The 21,202-nt window shown below is 40.8% G+C and overlaps 3 protein-coding genes across 10 annotated transcripts; 2 read left to right on the top strand and 1 right to left on the bottom strand.

Annotated features, from left to right (window-relative positions):
- Positions 1 to 50: 50 nt before the first annotated feature.
- Positions 51 to 3,169, top strand: LOC126605126 (probable lactoylglutathione lyase, chloroplastic). 3 transcript variants are annotated; one of them, XM_050272492.1, is made up of 10 exons: positions 51 to 128; positions 162 to 334; positions 653 to 905; positions 1,025 to 1,149; positions 1,283 to 1,347; positions 1,503 to 1,715; positions 1,838 to 1,885; positions 2,273 to 2,380; positions 2,585 to 2,725; positions 2,843 to 3,169. In XM_050272492.1, the coding sequence occupies exons 2-10, from the start codon at positions 196 to 198 to the stop codon at positions 2,882 to 2,884; spliced, it is 1,134 nt and encodes a 377-aa protein (XP_050128449.1). In that variant the 5' UTR covers positions 51 to 128; positions 162 to 195; the 3' UTR covers positions 2,885 to 3,169. The 3 variants fall into 3 exon arrangements, with proteins under 3 accessions (XP_050128449.1, XP_050128450.1, XP_050128448.1); XM_050272493.1 differs by having other exon boundaries at positions 81 to 128; positions 172 to 334; XM_050272491.1 differs by having other exon boundaries at positions 110 to 128; positions 164 to 334; positions 701 to 905.
- Positions 3,170 to 4,216: 1,047 nt separating this feature from the next.
- On the top strand, positions 4,217 to 16,256 carry LOC126605128 (probable RNA methyltransferase At5g51130). Of its 2 annotated transcripts, XM_050272497.1 has the most exons (8): positions 4,217 to 4,451; positions 5,013 to 5,127; positions 5,407 to 5,454; positions 14,466 to 14,667; positions 15,257 to 15,344; positions 15,504 to 15,569; positions 15,730 to 15,798; positions 15,893 to 16,256. In XM_050272497.1, exons 1-8 carry the CDS (start codon positions 4,326 to 4,328, stop codon positions 15,980 to 15,982), a joined length of 804 nt encoding a protein of 267 aa, XP_050128454.1. In that variant the 5' UTR covers positions 4,217 to 4,325; the 3' UTR covers positions 15,983 to 16,256. The 2 variants fall into 2 exon arrangements, with proteins under 2 accessions (XP_050128454.1, XP_050128453.1); XM_050272496.1 differs by lacking the exons at positions 5,407 to 5,454; positions 14,466 to 14,667; positions 15,257 to 15,344; ... (1 more) ...; positions 15,730 to 15,798; positions 15,893 to 16,256 and adding an exon at positions 5,578 to 10,592 and having other exon boundaries at positions 4,420 to 4,451.
- A 748-nt stretch (positions 16,257 to 17,004) lies between these two features.
- On the bottom strand, positions 17,005 to 20,724 carry LOC126604552 (casein kinase 1-like protein 3). Of its 5 annotated transcripts, none has more exons than XM_050271840.1 (15): positions 20,462 to 20,724; positions 20,339 to 20,379; positions 20,061 to 20,130; positions 19,802 to 19,950; positions 19,452 to 19,547; positions 19,271 to 19,341; positions 19,067 to 19,128; positions 18,926 to 18,989; positions 18,687 to 18,771; positions 18,487 to 18,613; positions 18,180 to 18,247; positions 18,019 to 18,076; positions 17,738 to 17,883; positions 17,423 to 17,619; positions 17,005 to 17,313 (listed from the first exon to the last, which is right to left on the bottom strand). In XM_050271840.1, the coding sequence occupies exons 1-14, from the start codon at positions 20,535 to 20,537 to the stop codon at positions 17,443 to 17,445; spliced, it is 1,290 nt and encodes a 429-aa protein (XP_050127797.1). In that variant the 5' UTR covers positions 20,538 to 20,724; the 3' UTR covers positions 17,005 to 17,313; positions 17,423 to 17,442. The 5 variants fall into 5 exon arrangements, with proteins under 5 accessions (XP_050127797.1, XP_050127798.1, XP_050127795.1 ...); XM_050271841.1 differs by having other exon boundaries at positions 17,005 to 17,307; XM_050271838.1 differs by having other exon boundaries at positions 17,435 to 17,619.
- Between the last annotated feature and the right edge of the window lie 478 nt (positions 20,725 to 21,202).

The following is a 21,202-nucleotide window of genomic DNA, read 5'->3' as shown; positions in this document are numbered from 1 at the left end:
TCTACCCCACAGGGGACACACACACGCCATGACAAAAAATGGCAATCGAATGGAATACGACACGGCCTTCCCATTTCTTTATTCTCTCTCCTTTTCTTCCCAAAAAATAAACAATACAATTTCTTCAAGTTCACAGAGGAGACAGAGAGAGAGAGAGAGAGAGAGAGAGAGAGAGAGAGAGAGAGAGAGAGAGAGATGGTGCGGATAATTCCCATGGCGTCTTCAATCAGACCCTCGCTATCCACGCTGAGGTTCGCCGGAGCTTCTCGCCTGGGCTTTCCCTTCCCTTCCTTCACTCCTTCCCGGCGACTCGCTTGCTTCCAACTCGCTAGTGGTAAATATATTTACAAATTCTCCGCCTTTCGCTGCTTGCCCTTTTGTGTTAAACCCTGAATTTGCTATCCTTTTCGCTGAGTTCCTCTATTTTCGGTTGAATTGGGGTTTTGGGATGTTAATTTTGTTGTATGTATGCACCATTTGATTTGATTTGATTTGATTAGTGTGGAAGTAATCGATTGGAAATTTTGATTGGTGTGGAAGTAATCGATTGGGAATTTTATATAAAGTTTAGAATTTAATTGTTGGGATTGTATTTGTTGTTCACAGCCAAGTTACGGCATTGACAATGTGATTGGATTTGTGAATTGATAAGGTTTTGTGATCATTTCGACCTGCTTGATGATTTTGAGTTCTATACCAGCTGTGCCACAGTCGCCGTCTTTCGGTCTGAAAGCTTCTAAGCTGTTGAGAGGAGATGGTAAAACCGCGGGGGTGGCTGCTGCTGGAAATGCCGCGCAAGCTAGCACAACAGCTTCCCCTGAAAATGTCCTAGAGTGGGTCAAACAGGACAAGCGGAGGATGCTCCATGTTGTTTACCGCGTTGGAGATTTGGACAGGACCATAAAGTATGTCCGCTCAATGCAACTTGAACTATCCTTTTGATTTCATATATAATGCCCTGTTTTCTTATGATTATAATGAAACAACACAGAATTCAAACATAGAGTTGTGTTGTGCCTTGTAGATTCTACACAGAATGCTTAGGAATGAAATTGTTGCGAAAGCGCGACATACCCGAGGAAAGATACACCAATGCTTTCCTTGGGTACGGGCCAGAGGATTCCCACTTTGTTATTGAACTCACTTACAGTACGGCATCCAACTAGTTTTCATCTTTTCCAATATCTGAAGCATTACCTGTTTTGAACTACTTCCATACGCACTTGTCCTGCGAATTAAAATTCATATGATTGATGTTCATTTCATTTAATGGCACTTCCAGATTATGGAGTTGACAAGTATGATATTGGAACTGCATTTGGTCATTTTGGTATTGCCGTTGAGGATGTAAGCCACTATTTTTTTGTTAAATTTTGTTCTCTAAGCATGCAGGATGCAGATTTTTTTTTAATGCAATTTAGTACCATCCTGTTGTTACTACTCTCTAGACTGTTGCGGATTTTCTGTTCTTAAAGGACATCTATGTATGATCTTGTGGTTAGGTTGCCAAGACTGTGGAGCTCATAAAAGCTAAGGGTGGCAAGGTAACTCGTGAACCTGGTCCGGTCAAAGGGGGAAAAACAGTAATTGCATTTATTGAAGATCCAGATGGTTATAAGTTCGAACTATTGGAAAGAGGGCCTACCCCTGAGCCCTTGTGTCAAGTTATGCTTCGTGTGGGCGATCTTGATCGATCCATAACTTTTTATGAAAAGGTAAAGGTTGTTTTGGACGGAAATATGCTGTTGGCCTTTCATGTTTTTACTCGTCACTGCTTATTTGTTTTGGAACTCATTTACTTTTGGTTCTCAATCCTTAATTCCTTTCCACTCACTAGGCTTTTGGCATGGAGCTCCTTCGCAAAAGAGATAATCCGGAATACAAGGTAATTTTGCATTTTGTCTACACCATTAGCCTTTTATATTTGTACACTGAATTATTGGAAATGATTGGTCATTTTGATGCCTCTTTTACCCCCAAAGATGGAATAAGTATGATGAGATAGTAACATGAGACTCTAGATTGAAGCATGATTACAAAAGAACATAGTCACCATGCCTTACCAATAGTTTTAGAGCTTTGTGCTTTTCATCAAGTCACAGTGGTCATTACTTGCAGGAATAGTGTATAGAGTGTTTCTACCTGAATGACATAACCTTTTGCTTGTTGCTCCCGTACCTATTACTTCTAGTAGTACTCTAGTAACGCAAAAATGCCTTTTCTCTTCTAGTGCACTATACGTTATTGACATAATTGTGCTCATTACTTCTAGTATACTATAGCAATGATGGGTTATGGCCCCGAAGACAAAAGTGCTGTTCTGGAGTTGACATACAATTACGGGGTCACCGAATATGACAAGGGAAATGCTTATGCTCAGGTAGAACCCCTACCTCTCCCCACCTTCTCTTCTTTTGATAGCATTCCCTCTGTCCATTGCAAAATGGTTTTCTTATTCATGCATGCATAATTTCCTGTGGTTCGTCATCTTATTGTAATAATACCACATGAAAAATGATATATTTTCTTGCCAACATTTTTTCGGACTAATTTTGAAGAATGGTTTCTTTTTGTCTCTCAACAGATAGCAATAGGCACAGATGATGTCTATAAAACTGCTGAAGCAGTTAAACTCTCTGGGGGCAAGATTACTCGGGAGCCTGGGCCATTACCTGGTCTAAACACAAAGATCACTGCTTGCTTGGACCCTGACGGATGGAAATCGGTATGGCTCATTCCTTTATGCTTTACTCATTTATGTACCTACCCTGACAGCTGAAAGTTGTTTGGTGGCTCATTGCCCCATGATTACAAGGTCTCACTCCTCATTTTTGTTTTGCAGGTTTTTGTGGATAACGTTGATTTCCTCAAGGAATTGGAGTGAGTTATGGGAGGCTTACACGTACCCAAGCTTGTGATATTGAGACTGAAATCTCGGGCCAAGATGATTCTATGAAGCTGTTCTCTTGAACGAATGCATTAAATCCCCGTTTTGTAGATAAAATTATAATTAGCTTTGAATAATCATTGTAACAAATATTTATCTCACGATAGCGTCGCAGTCATTGTAAGAAAAAGGAAAAACAACAATTAGTTTTGCAGTGTTATTGTTAGTTCGAGATGTTATTATTATTTTTTGGTGATTCATCTGCCACTGTTTTTGTGGGAAGTTCTCTCTCAAGATTTCTGGTACTCATCCTCTTGCTTCTGGCTCGCCGGAGACCTTTCCAGGGTTTAGCCGTCTGCGGTTGGGCATATTTACAGGGAGATGAATATGGTTGTGTATGGTATGGTCGCCTTCGGGGATTCGATGAGAAGTGAGAAGTGATAACCCTGAGCCCTAATTTTGTTTAATCTGGGTTGGTGAGAAGTGAGCAGGGCGTGTACTTCTTTTGGTGAGAAAGTAATTTGTTTCAATCGTGGCATGAAGTCGCTTGTTTTGTCATAATATTTCTTCAATCACCATTGGACCTAATTATTTCCTTGTAGTTGCCAAATAACACTTTTTTTTTTTTTTTGAGTTGGAGTTTGAGGTACAAAAAAAAAGACAATGAGTTGGGGTTCGACGAATTTAGAACTTCTCTGGACTTTGGAAATTCGGATCCTTAGTTTGTGTGAAAGATAAATTGGAGTTATTGGTTTGTGTAAGGTGGTCTAGCGGAATGAATTAATAGGAACCATCAAATATAATTTGAGTGGACAAAGGAACCATCAAATATAATTTGAGTGGTCTGGATTGTCTGGTCCTTAAGCTCTAGACAGTGAGATTCAGAGAGAATATTTGTCACGAATTCAATCGCGTCATTTGTAAGACATTTATACAACCCCTATTTTGATTTTATCAGCCTCACGCCAATCCAACTTGTCATGACACATAAATAAGAAAAGTAGAAAATACCACGTAAATAAGAAAAGTAGAAAATACCAAAAGTAAAAATCAAAATTAGTGTTGGTGTTTTTTTTTTTTCTCCTTCTAGTACATCAATATATTTACATTAAGAGAAAGGAGAATTTAGCTAAGCCACACAATGTACAACCTATTTGGTATCGAATTCACCATACACAAGATTATAATATAAGATCACTCACTTTCAAATGAACAAAATTATTCTTAAATTACCGTTATTATTTTCCGGTTCTTTCACGTTACTTTCCAGTTTCCTAAATAAAATATTGAAAATTAAACAAGGTGTTCAAATAAAACCCTAAACAATCATATAAAAGCAATTAGACTCTCCATTCGCTCTCTCTTCCCTTGGCCCTAAGAAGCTCTCTGAAAGACTGCAATTTTATTGAGCTTCTGGTACGAAATTCCGTTTTCGGCCATGTCCAGCTCACGGAAAGGGAAGGAGGGCGCAGAGGAAGGCGAACAGCAACATGGGCAGATCAGTAATAAGAAACGCAAAGAGATTTTCCCCTACGGAAACTACAAAAGTTACTACGGCTATCGGGTAATTAAAATCTCCTCCATTCCCCACAATTTTAACTTTTGAATGTTGTTATTGCTCTAATTGGTTGTCAGGGAAAGCTAAAACAAGTGAAAAAAAACAACTGAAGATTCGATTTTTTTTTTTTTTGGTTGGGAGTTTCTCGGTTTTTTGTTTATTTGGTTGTTTGAAGTAAATATTGAAGTGGGGTTTGTGTTTGATTGAGTTTAAGGGTACCCAATCAGGTGTTTTGTCAAATTTGATTGAAATTATGGTATTTTTTCGTTTGAAGTTTCTGGGGAATTGGTGTTCTTGGGTTTTGAACGCAGTGCATTTGTGAAGCTCTTGAGTGGTTGGATTGGTTTTATGGATACTGTTAGGATTTATTTCGAAAAATAGCGTAAGCTAAACTTCACCCATGATTCATTGTGGCCCAATTTTAAGTCTTTGGGAGAGTTTAACTTAAAAAAATTAACGGACAAGTTAAAATTTTGGGCATTGCATTGGTCTGTAATTGTTTAAACATCTTGAAACTCGTTCTGTTGATAACAATGTGGAATCTCATTGCCTTGTATGGTGTTTTAGATTGGCCAAGAAATGGAGGAAGATGCTAGGTTGAAGGTTTTCAAGAAGGAATGGTTCGAAGGAAAGGATTGTCTTGACATTGGCTGCAATTCTGGAATCATGACCATTCAAATTGGTACTTTTCTCTCAGTTAAAATCGTAATTGAAATTTATTTATGAGTTTGTTGATTATACTGTATTGTTTCTATTCATCTTTCCTAAACAAATGGTATTATTAAATCTTATATGGATAGAACTTGATAGTCTGAGTCGGGGAAAGATGTAGTGAATTTCTTGGTTTTGTCAAGTTTAGGGTGTTTTATAGTCGCTGGTTGAGATGCTTTCTTTATGTATGTGGCTCTTGAATGTGTTTGTTCTCGCAGTGACATAGTCATCTTTATGTGCTTATCTACAGCCAAAAAGTTTTGCTGCCAGAGCATTCTTGGTGTTGACATCGACGCCAGTAAGATTCTAATCATATCTCAGATTCTTATCGTCTCACTGAAGTTCGAAGAAGTTCAAATTTTTTTACGTTGTTCTCTAAATGTAGTCAACTCCGCCTATGTCTTACATGGCCGGTCCCAAGCCCGGATAAAGGAGGAGGGGGAGGGCGTCAGGTAGTCGACAGCCGGCACTCCATGACCACGTCGAATCCTTATGAAAATGAATCCAGAACAAAATCGCGCTAAAGCTAGGGCGTCACCCGTAAGTGGCGCGCTGTGTGGCCTGAGCACAGTGATAAGTGAGCAAGGGTCGCTGTATCTCCATCGGCACCCGGATGCAGTGTTAAATGAGCAAGGGGGCCATAGAAACTTCTTTTCGAACGACTCCACTCAAAGTTGTTTGGGAGCATATGCTCCTATCAACTTTACCCGGGACACACAAAAGAAGTACTTTGATCCTATTAGACGGGGGAGGGTGAAGAAGCTAGGACAGAAGGGTAGAGTTCAAGAGAGCAAAATGCGTTTAGGAACGTGGAATATAGGAACCTTAACGGGAAAATCTATGGAAGTAGTGGAAGTTATGGTGAGGAGAAGGATAAATATTATGTGCCTACAAGAAACTAAGTGGGTTGGTAGTAAGGCAAAGGATCTAGAAAACTCAGGGTTTAAACTTTGGTATTCGGGCACAAATAGAACGAGAAACGGTGTTGGCATCATCGTGGACAAGACCTTGGTACAAGATGTTGTAGATGTCAAGAGGGTAGGAGATAGAATCATGGCAATCAAGATTGTAATAGGACAAGAACTTATCAATGTGATTAGTGCGTACGCACCTCAAGTAGGGTTGGATACGAGTTCGAAGGAGAAATTTTGGGAAGATCTTGGAGACTTGGTGCAAGGAATTGCTCAGACGGAGAAGTTATTTATAGGAGGAGATTTAAATGGACACGTGGGCAGGGAGACAGGCAACTATGGAGGTTTTCATGGTGGCCATGGTTTTGGGGAGAGAAACGAGGATGGGGAAGCTATCTTGGATTTTGCAATGGCATATGATCTCTTCTTAGCCAACACCTTCTTTAAGAAGAGAGAAGAACATGTGATCACCTACAAGAGTGGGTCGTCAAAAACACAAATAGATTTTCTTCTAATGAGGAAAGGGGATCGTATAACTTGTAAGGATTGCAAAGTTATACCAGGAGAGAGCGTGGCTAATCAACATCGCTTGTTGGTGATGGATGTACATATCAAAAGAGTAAGACAAAAGAACAAGACTTGGAAGTGCCCAAGGACTAGATGGTGGAATCTAAAAGAAGAAAAACAAGCCATTTTCAAAGAGAAGGTAATCACCCAATGTGTGTGGGATAGAGAGGGGGAAGCTAGCCAAATGTGGGATTCCATGGCTAGTTGTATCCGAAAAGTAGCAAAAGAGGTATTAGGAGAGTCCAAGGGCTTTGCCCCACACCAAAAGGAATCTTGGTGGTGGAATGAGGAGGTACAAACAAAGGTGAAGGCTAAGAAGGAATGTTGTAAAGCCTTATACAAGGAGAGGACTGATGAAAATGGTGAAAGGTATAGAAAAGCGAAGCAAGAGGCGAAGAAAGCTGTCAGAGAAGCTAAGTTAGCGGCTTACGACGATATGTATAAACGACTAGATACCAAAGAAGGAGAGTTGGATATCTATAAACTATCTAGAGCAAGGGAAAAGAAGACAAGGGACCTAAACCAAGTGAGGTGCATCAAGGATGAGGATGGAAAGGTTCTTGCTACAGAGAACGCGGTTAAAGACAGATGGAGAGGTTATTTTCATAATCTTTTCAATGAAGGACATGAAGTGAGTGCTTCTTTAGGGGAGTTGAGTAACTCAGAAGAGTGTAGAAACTACTCTTTTTATCGTCGAATCCGGAAGGAAGAAGTGGTTGTAGCTTTGAAGAAGATGAAGCATAAAAAAGCAATAGGCCCAGACGATATACCAATCGAAGTGTGGAAACTTTTGGGAGAGACAGGTATAACATGGCTCACTGACCTTTTCAATAGGATTTTGAAAACGAAGAAGATGCCAAATGAGTGGCGAATGAGCACTTTGGTGCCTATCTACAAGAATAAGGGCGACGTACAAAATTGCATGAACTATAGGGGTATTAAGCTAATGAGTCATACAATGAAGCTCTGGGAGAGAGTCATTGAGCATAGATTGAGGCAAGAGACACGGGTTTCGGACAACCAATTCGGGTTCATGCCAGGGCGCTCAACCATGGAGGCAATCTATCTCTTACGAAGATTGATGGAAAGATATAGAGATGGGAAAAAGGATTTACACATGGTCTTTATAGATTTGGAAAAAGCGTATGATAGGGTCCCAAGAGACATTCTTTGGAGGATTTTAGAGAAGAAAGGAGTACGAGTAGCATATATCCAAGCTATAAAGGATATGTATGAAGGAGCAAAGACTGCCGTAAGAACCCATGAAGGACAAACCGAAAGCTTTCCCATAACTGTAGGATTACATCAAGGCTCATCCTTAAGTCCTTACCTTTTTGCGTTGGTAATGGATGAGTTAACACGACATATTCAAGATGATATTCCTTGGTGTATGCTTTTCGCAGACGATATAGTGTTGATAGATGAAACTCAGGAAGGGGTAAATGCAAAGCTTAACCTTTGGAGAGAAGTGTTGGAATCTAAAGGTCTTCGCCTAAGCCGATCAAAGACAGAATATATGGAGTGCAAGTTCAGTGCAAATGGAGGCCAAAACGAGTTAGGGGTGAGGATCGGAGATCAAGAAATACCAAAGAGCGACCGTTTTCGTTACCTAGGATCTATCTTGCAAAAGAACGGAGAATTAGATGGAGATCTCAACCATAGAATACAAGCTGGATGGATGAAGTGGAAGAGTGCATCCGGTGTGTTGTGTGACCGCCGTATGCCACTGAAGCTCAAGGGAAAATTTTATAGGACGGCAATAAGGCCGGCGATGCTGTATGGCACAGAATGTTGGGCGGTGAAACATCAACACGTACACAAAATGGGTGTAGCGGAGATGAGGATGCTTCGTTGGATGTGTGGGCACACGAGAAAGGATAAGATTAGGAATGAGGATATCCGGGGTAAAGTAGGAGTAGCCGAAATTGAAGGAAAGATGAGAGAAAATCGGTTACGGTGGTTTGGACATGTGCAAAGAAGGCCTACTGACGTTCCGATTAGAAGATGCGACTATGGGACAGAGGTTCAGGGCCGAAGGGGTAGAGGAAGACCTAGGAAAACTTTGGAAGAGACTCTAAGAAAAGACTTAGAGTACTTGGATCTAACGAAGGACATGACACAGGATCGAGCACAATGGCGTTCTAAGATTCATATAGCCGATCCCACTCAGTGACTTGGATTTTCCAAGTCTCCAACCGAGAAGTTTTCCTCACTCGGGAAATTAAGGGAACACTACCCCAACCTACATGCTCCACTCAGAAAGCTTCAACATACAAGCTTTAACAAAGGAAAATTCAAAGAACTTAGCGAAGAAGGCTTTGGTGTATTTAACACAATACGTTGAAATGAAGGAAAGCTTATTTATTGATATCCCCAATAAGCTACAAATATGTACATATACATGAGTCAAAATAAGCACACAAGAGGGAGCCTTCACAAAGGTTGCTTAGGAGAAGTCTCAGCAGTCGGTAGAGCCCCAGAAAGAGAAGGCACCGGAGGGGGATCATTTGGAGCCTCAGTACTGGACAGAACCCTAGAAGGAGGAGGCATCAGAGGTTGATCATTTGGAGCTTCATTACGCGGTACAGCCCCAGAAGACGAAGGCAATAAATGCCTTTGGAACAAACCCACAAATCTCTGATGATCAAGTAAAACCTGACCATCAGTTTCCTTCATCTGGTCAAGCTTCCTCTTCATGTTTGTAGCATAATCATGTGCGAGCCGGTGCAACTGTTTATTCTCATGCTTGAGCCCTCTAATCTCCTGTTTGAGACTCATCACTTCAGCCGCCAATGATTCAACTTGGCGGGTTCGAGCAAATAGGCGTTGTGCCATATTAGACACAGAACCTGCACACTGAACACTGAGAGCCAGCGAATCCTTAACAGCTAACTCATCAGACCGTTTGGAAAGTAGTCTGTTATCTTTGGGAGTGAGAAGGTTCCTGGCCACCACCGCAGCGGTCATATCATTCTTCATCACGGAATCCCCAACGGTAAGAGGACCAGTAGGGGAGACGAAGGATGGGCGCCATATGTTGTCTGGAGAAGGCGGGGCTGCCTCTTCAACAAGGTTCAAGTCAAAACGACGGTCGGAGGGGCCAGACATTTTCAAAGGTGTTGAAGAGAGAAGAGGTCGGACAAATCAAGATCTTAGAAGTGCAAGAATGAAGCTTCTACTGGTGGAGATTCAAGTGTGCTTTGGAACTTAATGCCAGCCCCTATAAAAATCTGCACTCGACGAAGCTTCAGAAATCGAAGAGGCGCCTGCTCAGAAATCGAAGAGGCGTTTGCTTTCTCAAAAGCTGGGCTGCTTAGAGATCACGAGGGTTGATCTCAGAAATCGAAGAGGCGTTTGCTTTCTCAAAAGTTGGGCTGCTCAAATACCACGAAGGCCGATCTCAAAAATCGAAGAGGCGCTCGCTTTCTCAAAAGCTGGGCTCCCCAGAGACCACGAGGGCCGATCTTAGAAATCGAAGAGGCACCTACTTTTCCAGCCTTTTCCAGCCTTGTCAGCACCTGTCACACGCACACTCAGTTTTGCGGAAATTATGGGCATTCTGTCAAAGACTTCTGGGGAAGTAGAAAACACATGAATCTTACTGTTCAATCACCCACTTCCCATACGCAACAATAGCTCATGGGTACCACAAATAACTTTGCCAAAGTTCTCTGCCAAAGTTGAGCACGTGAAGCTTGCAGCTCCCACTACATCGCTCTGACCAAGAAGGGTAAAAGAATAGCAAAGAAACAGCACTAACAAAGTTTAGACCCATAAATTTTGACGGTCTAGCTACCATATTATTACCCACAAGGGTAAAGGAACAGTACCACTGCTGGATAATTGGAAAGTCCCTGTGTGTCAACCTCTGTGCTTCGTGGCAAGGTAGACTAGCAAACATGCCCAACCTTTACTCACATTCGAGAAAACACTCCCAATAAGATTGCTTGCTCCAAAATCGAAGAGGCACCGTCCTCCGAATCTCGAGAGCCAGACTCCCAACATGACTACTTTCTTAAAAATCGAAGAGAGGGTAAAGGAACAGTACCATTGCTGGATAATTGGAAAGTCCCTGTGTGTCAACCTCTGTGCTTCGTGGCAAGGTAGACTAGCAAACATGCCCAACCTTTACTCACATTCGAGAAAACACTCCCAACAAGATTGCTTGCTCCAAAATCGAAGAGGCACCGCCTTCCGAATCTCGAGAGCCAGACTCCCAACATGATTACTTTCTCAAAAATCGAAGAGACACTGCTCCCCGAATCTCGAGAGCCAGACCCCCAGCATGATTGCTTTCTCAAAAATCGATGAGGCATCGTTCTCCGAATCAATCGAAGAGGCGCTCGCTTTCTCAAAAGCTGGGCTGCTCAGAGACCACGAGGGCCGATCTCAGAAATCGAAGAGGCACCTACTTTTCTAGCCTTGTCAGCACCTGTCACACGCACACTCAGCTTTGCAGAAATTATGGGCATTCTGTCGAAGACTTCTGGTGAAGTAGAAAGCACATGAATCTTACTGTTCAATCACCCACTTCCCACACGCAACAATAGCTCATGGGTACCACAAATAACTTTGCCAAAGTTCTCTGCCAAAGTTGAGCACGTGAAGCTTGCAGCTCCCACTACATCGCTCTGACCAAGAAAGGTAAAAGAATAGCAAAGAAACAGCACTAACAAAAGTTTAGACACATAAATTTTGAAGGTCTAGCTACCATATTATTACCCACAACTGTAAAGGAACAGTACCACTGCTGGATAATTGGAAAGTCCCTGTGTGTCAACCTCTGTGCTTCGTGGCAAGGTAGACTAGCAAACATGCCCAACCTTTACTCACATTCGAGAAAACACTCCCAATAAGATTGCTTGCTCCAAAATCGAAGAGGCACCGTCCTCCGAATCTCGAGAGCCAGACTCCCAACATGACTACTTTCTCAAAATCGAAGAGAGGGTAAAGGAACAGTACCATTGCTGGATAATTGGAAAGTCCCTGTGTGTCAACCTTTGTGCTTCGTGGCAAGGTAGACTAGCAAACATGCCCAACCTTTACTCACATTCGAGACAACACTCCCAACAAGATTGCTTGCTCCAAAATCGAAGAGGCACCGTCCTCCGAATCTCGAGAGCCAGACTCCCAACATGATTACTTCCTCAAAAATCGAAGAGACACTGCTCTCCGAATCTCGAGAGTCATACCCCCATCATGATTGCTTTCTCAAAAATCGAAGAGGCATCGTTCTCCGAATCTCGAGAGCCAGATACCACAGACCACTTTTTCAAAGTGCTCTGACAGAGTTAAAACATGTGAAACAGGCAGCTCCCACTACCGTGCTATGACCAAGCAGGGTAAAGGAATAGCATTACTACTTGTTGTTAGGGAGACTCCTATATATGTCGACCTCCATCCCCAACGGACAGGCAGACCTGCAAAAATGCTCAACCCTTCATCATATCTGAGAGGGCACTCCCAACGAAGCCTTTCGAAATATTCAGCTTTCTTTCCCCCCGATAATACCTCTGCAAACAAGCTATACTAGAGCAAGAATATCTCATATCATCAGGGTTAAAAGCAAGAGTATCCCATATCATGCTTTTTCCCTGTCTTTTCTTTTGGCCTTGTTTTTACCTGCAAGACAAGGAGAAAGAGAGCAATCAGTCAGCACTTGGAATCAAGCTTCCAGCCAGGAACTGACTGCCTGGAACCCCTTACCTGATTACTTACCTGGCATTGCTCTCGAGTACTCATCTTCAACATCTTATGTTTCCAGGGAAGATTCCGCATCTGCTTGAGGAACAGATAGGGCAAGTGCGAAGGATACAAGGATACAAGGAAGCATGTGGAGACAAGCGTAACAGCACACGTGCCGATACATTCATTACTCTGTCAAAAGCAAAAGTATCCCATATCAGCAGGGTGGAACGTACTCTAGATTTGATGGACTTGTTTTGACCCTCAAATTCTTCAGTCGGCCTTATACTCTGGAGGAAACCAGAAAACCCTCCAGCTCAGTTCAAGAATAAGCCTGTGGAAAGTTACTTCTTCAAAAGCAAAAGTATCTCATATCATCTCTTCTCATTTTTCTTCTCTTTATCCTTCATGCTGCTGCAAGATGGGGAGAAGGTGAACAATCAGTCGGAGCTCTGATTGCTTACCTTGTCTGTCACCTCTTTCAGCAGACCCCCTAGCTCGGCGACTTGGGGGACTCCTACTACATGGTTTGTATCGCGCTTGACCAAGCCTGAAACTACAAGTAAGCTTCAAGTGAAATTGATACATTACCTTGTGCATCTCCACCAGTTAAAGATACCACCCCTGGATGGAGGAATAGTACTTCCAGAGAAGATGCCACATCTACCTATGAGACAGATAAGGCAAGTCAAGACGACACCACACTCCGATACTTAGAAGTTTCGTGATTACGAGATCATTCTCCCACAATATTTCCTAATGTCATTTGTACTAAATCATTCACTTGTACTCACTAAATGAGAGCTTGAACCTATGTACTTGTGTAAACCCTTCACAATTAATGAGAACTCTTCTATTCCGTGGACGTAGCCAATCTGGGTGAACCACGTACATCTTGTGTTTGCTTTCCTATCTCTATCCATTTATATACTTATCCACACTAATGACCGGAGCAATCTAGCGAAGATCACAAAAAGCGATCGTTTTCGCTACCTAGGATCTATCTTGCAAGAGAACGGAGAATTAGATGGAGATCTCAACCATAGAATACGAGCTGGATGGAAAGAGTGCATCCGGCGTGTTGTGTGACCGTCGTAGGCCACTGAAGCTCAAGGGAAAATTTTATAGGACGGCAATAAGGCTAGCGATGTTGTATGGCACAGAATGTTGGGTGGTGAAGCATCAACACGTACACAAAATGGGTGTAGCGGAGATGAGGATGCTTCGTGGGATGTGTGGGCACACGAGAAAGGATAAGATTGGGAATGAGGATATCCGAGGTAAAGTAGGAGTAGCCGAAATTGTAGGAAATATGAGAGAAAATCGGCTCCGGTGATTTTGAACATGTGCAAAGAAGGCCGACTGACGCTCCGGTTCGAAGATGTGACTACGGGACAGAGGTTCAGGGCCGAAGGGGTAGAGGAAGACCTAGGACAACTTTGGAAGAGACTCTAAGAAAAGACTTAGAGTACTTGGATCTAACGGAGGACATGACACAAAACCGAGCGCAATGGCGTTCTAGGATTCATATAGCCGACCCCACTTAGTGGGAAAAGGCTTTGTTGTTGTTGTTGTTGTTCTCTAAATGTAGTCAGCATTTTATGTCAAATCTATTATGTTTCATAAGCTCTTGTTTGCATGGGATCTAGGATGCATAATTCTGTTAGTATCTGAATGCAAACCATCACACTCTCACACATGCCTGCATGCACCACACACACACACACACATGTGCATGAACATCCACGAATTTGTAAATGTATTCTATTCATTATACATATCTCTACAAGCTCTTCTTAGTTTACTAGTGCAATATTCCCTTGATGCTAAATTTGTGTTCGACTATGCAGTAGCGTGTATTGTGGGTGCCTGCCACCTTGATCTTGAACTTCAAGGACATGGTTCAATGATGCGTCTTTATATGTGACATGACATCTGGCATAGTTTGACCTCATAGTTTGTAAAGACCTCATAAGATACCCATTTAAAAAAGAATGAAAACTTCACTGGGTTGGGATGCAGTTTGGCGTCCTGCTTTGTGTGTGATCAGACAGATTTAACACTAGTTTTTATCTAATTAGCCCATACCCTAGTCAATTCTGCAACTTTCTTTGTAGTTAATTAATGCAATTTTGTTTTCTTTCAGATCGAATTCAGGATGCATACTGGCACGCCAGAAAATTTTTGAGAATGGAGAATGCTAGAAAGACACTCGGAAAGGCTTCTAAATTGGAGGGTGCAAGTGGCTCTTCTGAGGAGAAAGATCTGCTTGACACAGTATCTTTCCGAAAAGAAGATTTTGTTAACAGTCGGGATCCTCACAAGAATCATTATGATACCATTATATGGTGAGCTTCGCCGCATCTTTTTCTCATTTATTCTAATATATTATGATTTCAGTCCTATTAAGGATATCAGTAATAAATGCAAACTTGCTATGATATGTGTAGGCCATAAACTATATACATAAGAAAATAAAATTTATGGTTATGCTCATTAATATGACTAAAACTGCTCATCAAAATTTGTGACTAAAACTTTTGGGTAAACAGGTTTACCAAATATAACGTAGATCATCAAAGAAGTCGAAACTGGGTATGTCTATCCATAGGCCATCAAAGAGTAGTACTCTAAGGACAAGTACCTATCATGAGACAACCAGTGGAATCCGCACTGGCCCAACAAATATCTAGAAAAAGCCATTATAGTTACCCTGGTTTTTTTGTTTATGCCTGTAACATTGAGCTCTAGTGAATGTGATTCCCATATCTGATAGCTCACATTAGCATTAGGTTTCTATATGTTTATTTTATGCAGAAATTGCATCTTGATGCGTGCTTTTTTATATGCAGTTACATCCTCTCATTTACAAGTACAAGCGTCACATTACTTATTGTGTTGCCTTGTTGTTAAATTTGTTTTTCTCCTCTAATACAGTTTGAGCGTGTCAAAATGGATTCATTTGAATTGGGGTGACGATGGATTGATTACATTATTTACAAGGGTTTGGAGTCTACTTCGCCCGGTAATTCTTATAACCATTGCTATTCCATCCTCATTTCATTTCATTGTTCTTTTCTCGCCTACTGTCAACTAAGTATGGAATTTTAGTTCAAAATAATCTTGATTTATAACTTTCGATATCTTGGGGAAAAGTATGACGAATTTTTCTTCTTGTGAGCAGGGTGGAATTTTTGTGTTGGAACCTCAACCTTGGAAGTCTTACGAAAAGAATTATAGAGTTTCTGAGGTGATCGTTTTTCTGTTCAACATTTCTGAGATTGTACCTAGTTAGGCACTACTAAATCAATTACGAGTCAGAGACTTTTCTACATTGGTTATGTTTCTGACTTAAGTTTCATTGCTTAAACTGGAATTGGGTCTAAAGAATTATTTGTTCCATTCCGCAGACAACTAGAGAAAATTATAGAAATCTTATGTTCTATCCGAAAGATTTTCAAGACTTACTTCTGGATAAGGTATGCTTAATCTTCTTAAAGTTCGACTTCAGATGACAGTTTTGCTGGCTATCGGTTGAGATCTGGAAATATCTGATATCTAACATGATTACAGATAGGATTCAGAAAAGTGGAGGACATCACTTCAAGCGTGTCGGGCAGCAAAACCGGATTCAACAGACCAATTTTAGTGTTCCACAAATGAGTAATGCAGTTCCGGGAGCAGGATTGTTTGTTTCGTCTGAAAAGCCGTAGTTTATGTACCAATTTTGACTGGGGTTTTTGTGTGCATGTGCTGCACAAGTTTTTGTTTGGGTTAATGTAAGATTCATACGACCAAATAGATGGAACATGTCCTGTCCCAATTTTGTATCTGCTCCTAGTATTTTGTACATACATTATAATGTGTAAGTGCTCACCAATTTTGAAGAATATTTTGTAGAATCCGATTGAATGGACAATTCTAGAAGTTTGTAGAATCCGATTGAGTGGTACAATTTTGAAGAATATTTTGTACTCTTGGTCCATGAATGGTATAATTCTAGAAGTTTATAAAATCCGATTGAATTTTAATTAGGGAATATTTTCTCGTCTCTTCATGATTTTGCCGTTGTAGTATAGAGACGATTGGAAGTTGACCAAATTGTTGAATCTGATCACTATAATGTTGCTTGCTGAAAAGCGCAACAATGCGACTGGCTTCTTGTGTATTTTTAGGATGCAATTGGTGATTTAATTGGCAATTAATGGATTAATTAGGTAATAAATCCATTAATTAGCTAATTAACATAATTTAAAAGGAATGTTTTGAAAGTTATGGAATAATTACATTGTGGAGAATATAGGATGAGGATGGATGAAATAATTTTGAATTTGTTATCTATTTTGGACATCTTTGACTTGGTTGAGAGATGATTGCCCACTGCTCGCGCGTAAGAATCCCGGTATACCGGTATTTTTTTCCTCTTTTATCCAAAACCCACGTGTTGCCTCTCGATTATTTTTTGCTCCACAGTATCCCTAAACTAAAAATCTTGTTAACGTGTACGATTTCTTAGTGAACATGGGAGATTGATTTTGCCCCACCTAATTGATCTTAAGAAGTCAGCCCTCAATAAGTTTTGAGCACCTAAAGAGAGTTAGAGACTGAGGATCAAACAATTCATTTTCCCTCTTATGAATATTTAATAGCTTAGTTATTATGTACTTAAGCAGTCACGTTGAAGATTAAGTACGACGATCATATCATATTTCTTTTCACTTGTAAGTGAGATGTCTTAAGTTTGAATCTCACACTTGCAAGTGAGAACTATGTACAACATAGAATCCAAGCTTTGGGTTTTTTGTATCTTGTAACCAACACATTTTTAGTCACCATATGGAAAAACACTTGCACAAACCAAGGAACTAACTCAATGTTTCCGGAGATGCGTCCCCAAGATCTTCCTGCATAGATACATTGCATATTTGACAATTTAATCGCCGTACATCAGCAGCTTCGAAGATGTGCTAGAATCTTACAGAACAAACCTGTTGCTAAAACACAACGGAGAGCACCCGGTCAACAATAATGCTTAAGACGATAGACGCGAGCATTAGCTGCAATTACAAAAGCCGCCAACCAAATGATGACTCAAGTACGAACCAATTGAATTACCATAAAGGTCACTTGGCTGAAGAGATGCGCTGGAGTGATTGAATCCAGCTACTCGAAGGACCTACTTTGTTGCCATGTCTATGGCCAGTGTTTGTAGCTTCAGCGGGCATACGAGGTTTTGTGGGGTCCCTTCTTGAGGCGCCGGAAAATGAAGTAGACGGAGGAGGGTATGCTTCATTCGCAATCTAAAAAGGGAAATTTTTATCCATGAGTTATATATCGGAACTGAATTTTGAACAATGTAACGGAGTAATGATAAATTCCATTTTATCTCAGTTTTTATTTGACAGTAATATGACTTACGTTCTTTTCAAGAGGATTGCCATAACTTAAATTCCTGCCCGTTGTTGGAGACTTAAATTGCATGCGGACACCAGAACCAGTGGGATTGCTTGATCTAATTCGATCTGTGACCTCAGCTGGGTATGGAGCACTAGCACCTCCTGCCACTGACAATTAACAAGGAAAATGTAATTTATTATAACCAACTGATATTGTATAGTTACATTAACCTCATATCTCCCATATATTGTGACGAGCAGTCAGTTATTAAGATATGCAAAAGTCTTTATGGAAGATCTAACCTTGATGACTATCTACACGCACTGGCATTGCATGACTGTTGCTTCCTCCAGGAACCGGCTGAACATGTGGAGTTTCAAATTAGAAGCGCAGCAGTAACCCAATGTTCAAAGAGTCATACAACTAAAAAAATTTGAAAAGACTGAACAGCAATTGCACTTACAGAACCAGTCTTTTGTGACTGCTGGTACTTTATGATGGTCCAATCAAATACGTAATCAAATTCATATCCTGCCATTTGGAGACAAACATCCAGATTATTGAATCCACGTCAAAATAAAGCTCTAAAATGCTCAGAGAAGCATATGACATACATAGTTCATACATAACATACTTTATCATATGGGAATTTTAGGTAAATGGGAGATCAAACATATGTAAGCACATTGACTTCAAGCTAAGAGGGCCTATGCAATGTGAAGAACTTATTTAGAACAGATGAAAGCACAAGAAAGTTTGAACACCACTACCTTCACGAGAAAACAAATCACGGAATAGGCGTTTCAAGAATCCGTAATCAGGTCGCTGATCAAATGTCAGTGAATGGCAGTAATGGAAATACGACGCGAACTCCACCGGGTGAGATTTGCATAGAACCTTTAGAAGACAGCAGTCAGACCAGTTGACACCAGATACAAATTTCAAAGTGCACATAGTACTTGACACACACCTCAATAGGGGTTGATAACTTCTTCTCACAAATTTTGTCATATTTCTGCTTTTTTGTGTCAGCTTTTAAACCCTGCCACGGAAGGCTATAAGCAGGAAAAAGAAAATCGTCAGGGGACAAGGCGGAAGAAACATAAGATGGCATGAACAATATATTATCGGGTCCTTTCCTACTGTATAAGTTTTTCAATTCCTTTCTACATATTAAAAGTAAAAAATGGGTGGAAACAGACTATGTACCTTCCTCTGAGAAAATACAGAAGAACATATCCAAGAGACTCCAAATCATCCCGCCGACTTTGCTCTAAGAACAAAACAATAAATAAGGTTAATGAGTATTTATGCCAACAGATTACAAGGTTTTAACACCGAGTAGCTTACCAATTCCAAGATGAGTATTGCAGCTTGCATAACGTGCAGTTCCTGTTAAGTTCTTATTCTCCCTGTATGAGGCAAGTGTTAACAATAGGAATATAAACCAATACAAAACTAATAAGGTTGCATTTCATATTTCAATTGTTCCTCGAGCGTTTCAGCACACAGAGAAGAAAATGAGAGATTGTCTTGATACGAAACTGGAAATACCTGTATGGGATGTGACGATTTGTTGTCGCATCTCGATATCTTTTTGCAAGACCAAAATCAATTATGTAAACCTAATAAGATAAATGAAAAGAAGAGATTGATGACAATATAAACTTGAAATACATCTTAAATGAAAAAAAAAAAAAAAAAAAAAAAAAAACAGACAGAGAAGATGCATCACCTGATTTGCTTTTCGACCAAGACCCATGAGGAAATTATCAGGTTTTATGTCTCTGTGTAGAAAACCTTTCGAGTGCGCAAACTCTATCCTCGTAATCTTGAATTAAAAGAATCAAAAGAAAGAAATAATTGTCAATTGATACGAGCACACATAAACATCGTATCATTCAGTGATACGAAGAACACAAATTACAAAAGTGAAAACAACTTTCATCACGAAAAATTGTAACTTTCAAAAGGAAAATAAGCTGAAAATAGTAAGGTGGGAAAGCAGATTAATGATATGCCAACGAATGTAACGCGTGAGCTGCGCTGCGTAAGCTCTACTTAAAATCCGTCACAATGTATTACCATTTGATCGGCTAGCATTAAGACAGTCTTGAGTGAAAACTTTCTCCCACAATACACAAACAAATCCTCAAGACTCGGTCCCAGCAAATCGAGAACCAGCACATTGTCCTCGCCGTTAATTCCCGACCATTTTATGTTCGGAATACCGCCTAAACATTTACACACACACTCAATTAATCAAACAGTGATGCTCACAGAACACTAAACCAACATGTACCAAGAAAAAGTATACGTATTCGAATACGTATACACCACGTACTTCCTCCTTGAAGGATTTTGTATAATTTCGCCTCGTAAAGCAGCTGCGGATGCTTCGTTTTACCGTTCTCCTGCATTTACCAGAAATTAAAATAAACTTAATCACTTAAATTAACCAGTAATTAAACTAAAAACATGCGTCTTCACTAATTAAGCAGTTAAAAACTTCAAATTTGCTGACAATTGGATTGCATAAACATAAATTTAATTTAAAAAAAAAAGAATTAATTTCTACTGAAAATTGAATAAACAAACAGAGAGAGGTAATAAGGAGCTTACAATCTTAACGGCGACGATCTCGAACGTATCGGTGTGAGTAGCTGCAGACGAAATTCAAATAATTTACAGAGATCAGCCACTGTTACTACGATCAACGACTCAGATTCAAACCACAGCACTCACCTAGGAAGATTTCGCCGAACGATCCGCTGCCGATCTTGCGGCCGAGCTTGTACTTTCCGCCGATGACCCGCTCCATGCCCGAGTTCCCCGGATCGGATCACTCAACTCATAGAACTCAGGATTTTGGATCCGAATCGAAAACCCGAGAAATCGAGAAAACCTGAAAATTAATTTTCGAAAAATGGATTTTTATACGTTGGAACTGAGAAACTGAAGCCACACACAGGCGAAGGCCCGGCCAGCAAGAGACAGATAGGTTCAGTCGTGGGGAGGATAAAGGGCGAATGTAGAAGGGTAGTTTCGGAACTTTGAATTGTGGAGCCGTTGACTTGTTGACTTCGTAGAGATTTATGTCGTAGAGGATGAGAGTTCCGGGGATTTGGTTTTTTGATTAAGGGTATTCTTGTCAACTCGTTGCTTTACCGCCAAATGCGTCGGTGTCAGTTCGGTAAATAACGTGGTGGATGGCGGGTAAATGTGGTAGTGCGGCCACGTGATTCCCGCGCAGGTTTTGTTCCTCTGCTAGCGTTTAGTATGCTTTTGAAATGCGCGCGCTTTTCGGATGTGCCTTTTCTTGCCGGTTTGGGGCTTTCTTGTGGTAGAAGCGTGGGTTTATGGGAGAAACACAGAAACCGTCGGCAGGGGATTGCAGTTCAGCGCCGTCGCGGTCTTGTTTTATTGCCGAGTAGATTTGGTCACGTCAAAATCCGGCTCCACAACATGCAATAATAGGTGAGTTGG

This window comes from Malus sylvestris, chromosome 15 (genome assembly GCF_916048215.2).
Source record: "Malus sylvestris chromosome 15, drMalSylv7.2, whole genome shotgun sequence".
NCBI lineage: Eukaryota > Viridiplantae > Streptophyta > Magnoliopsida > Rosales > Rosaceae > Malus > Malus sylvestris.
The sequence above is the reverse complement of the archived record's forward strand: the minus strand, read 5'-3'. Positions and strand labels throughout refer to the sequence as shown.

Coding starts and splice junctions, on each gene's coding strand:
- LOC126605128 (XM_050272496.1), top strand. CDS start 5,649: ATGAAAATGAATCCAGAACAAAATCGCGCTAAAGCTAGGGCGTCACCC.
- LOC126605126 (XM_050272492.1), top strand. CDS start 196: ATGGTGCGGATAATTCCCATGGCGTCTTCAATCAGACCCTCGCTATCC. Junction 906..1,024: donor GATTTGGACAGGACCATAAA/GTATGTCCGCTC, acceptor TGTGCCTTGTAG/ATTCTACACAGAATGCTTAG. Junction 1,348..1,502: donor TTGGTATTGCCGTTGAGGAT/GTAAGCCACTAT, acceptor TCTTGTGGTTAG/GTTGCCAAGACTGTGGAGCT.
- LOC126604552 (XM_050271840.1), bottom strand. CDS start 20,537: ATGGAGCGGGTCATCGGCGGAAAGTACAAGCTCGGCCGCAAGATCGGC. Junction 18,614..18,686: donor AGTTATCAACCCCTATTGAG/GTGTGTGTCAAG, acceptor TGTCTTCTAAAG/GTTCTATGCAAATCTCACCC. Junction 18,248..18,486: donor TGATTTGTTTTCTCGTGAAG/GTAGTGGTGTTC, acceptor TCCAAATGGCAG/GATATGAATTTGATTACGTA.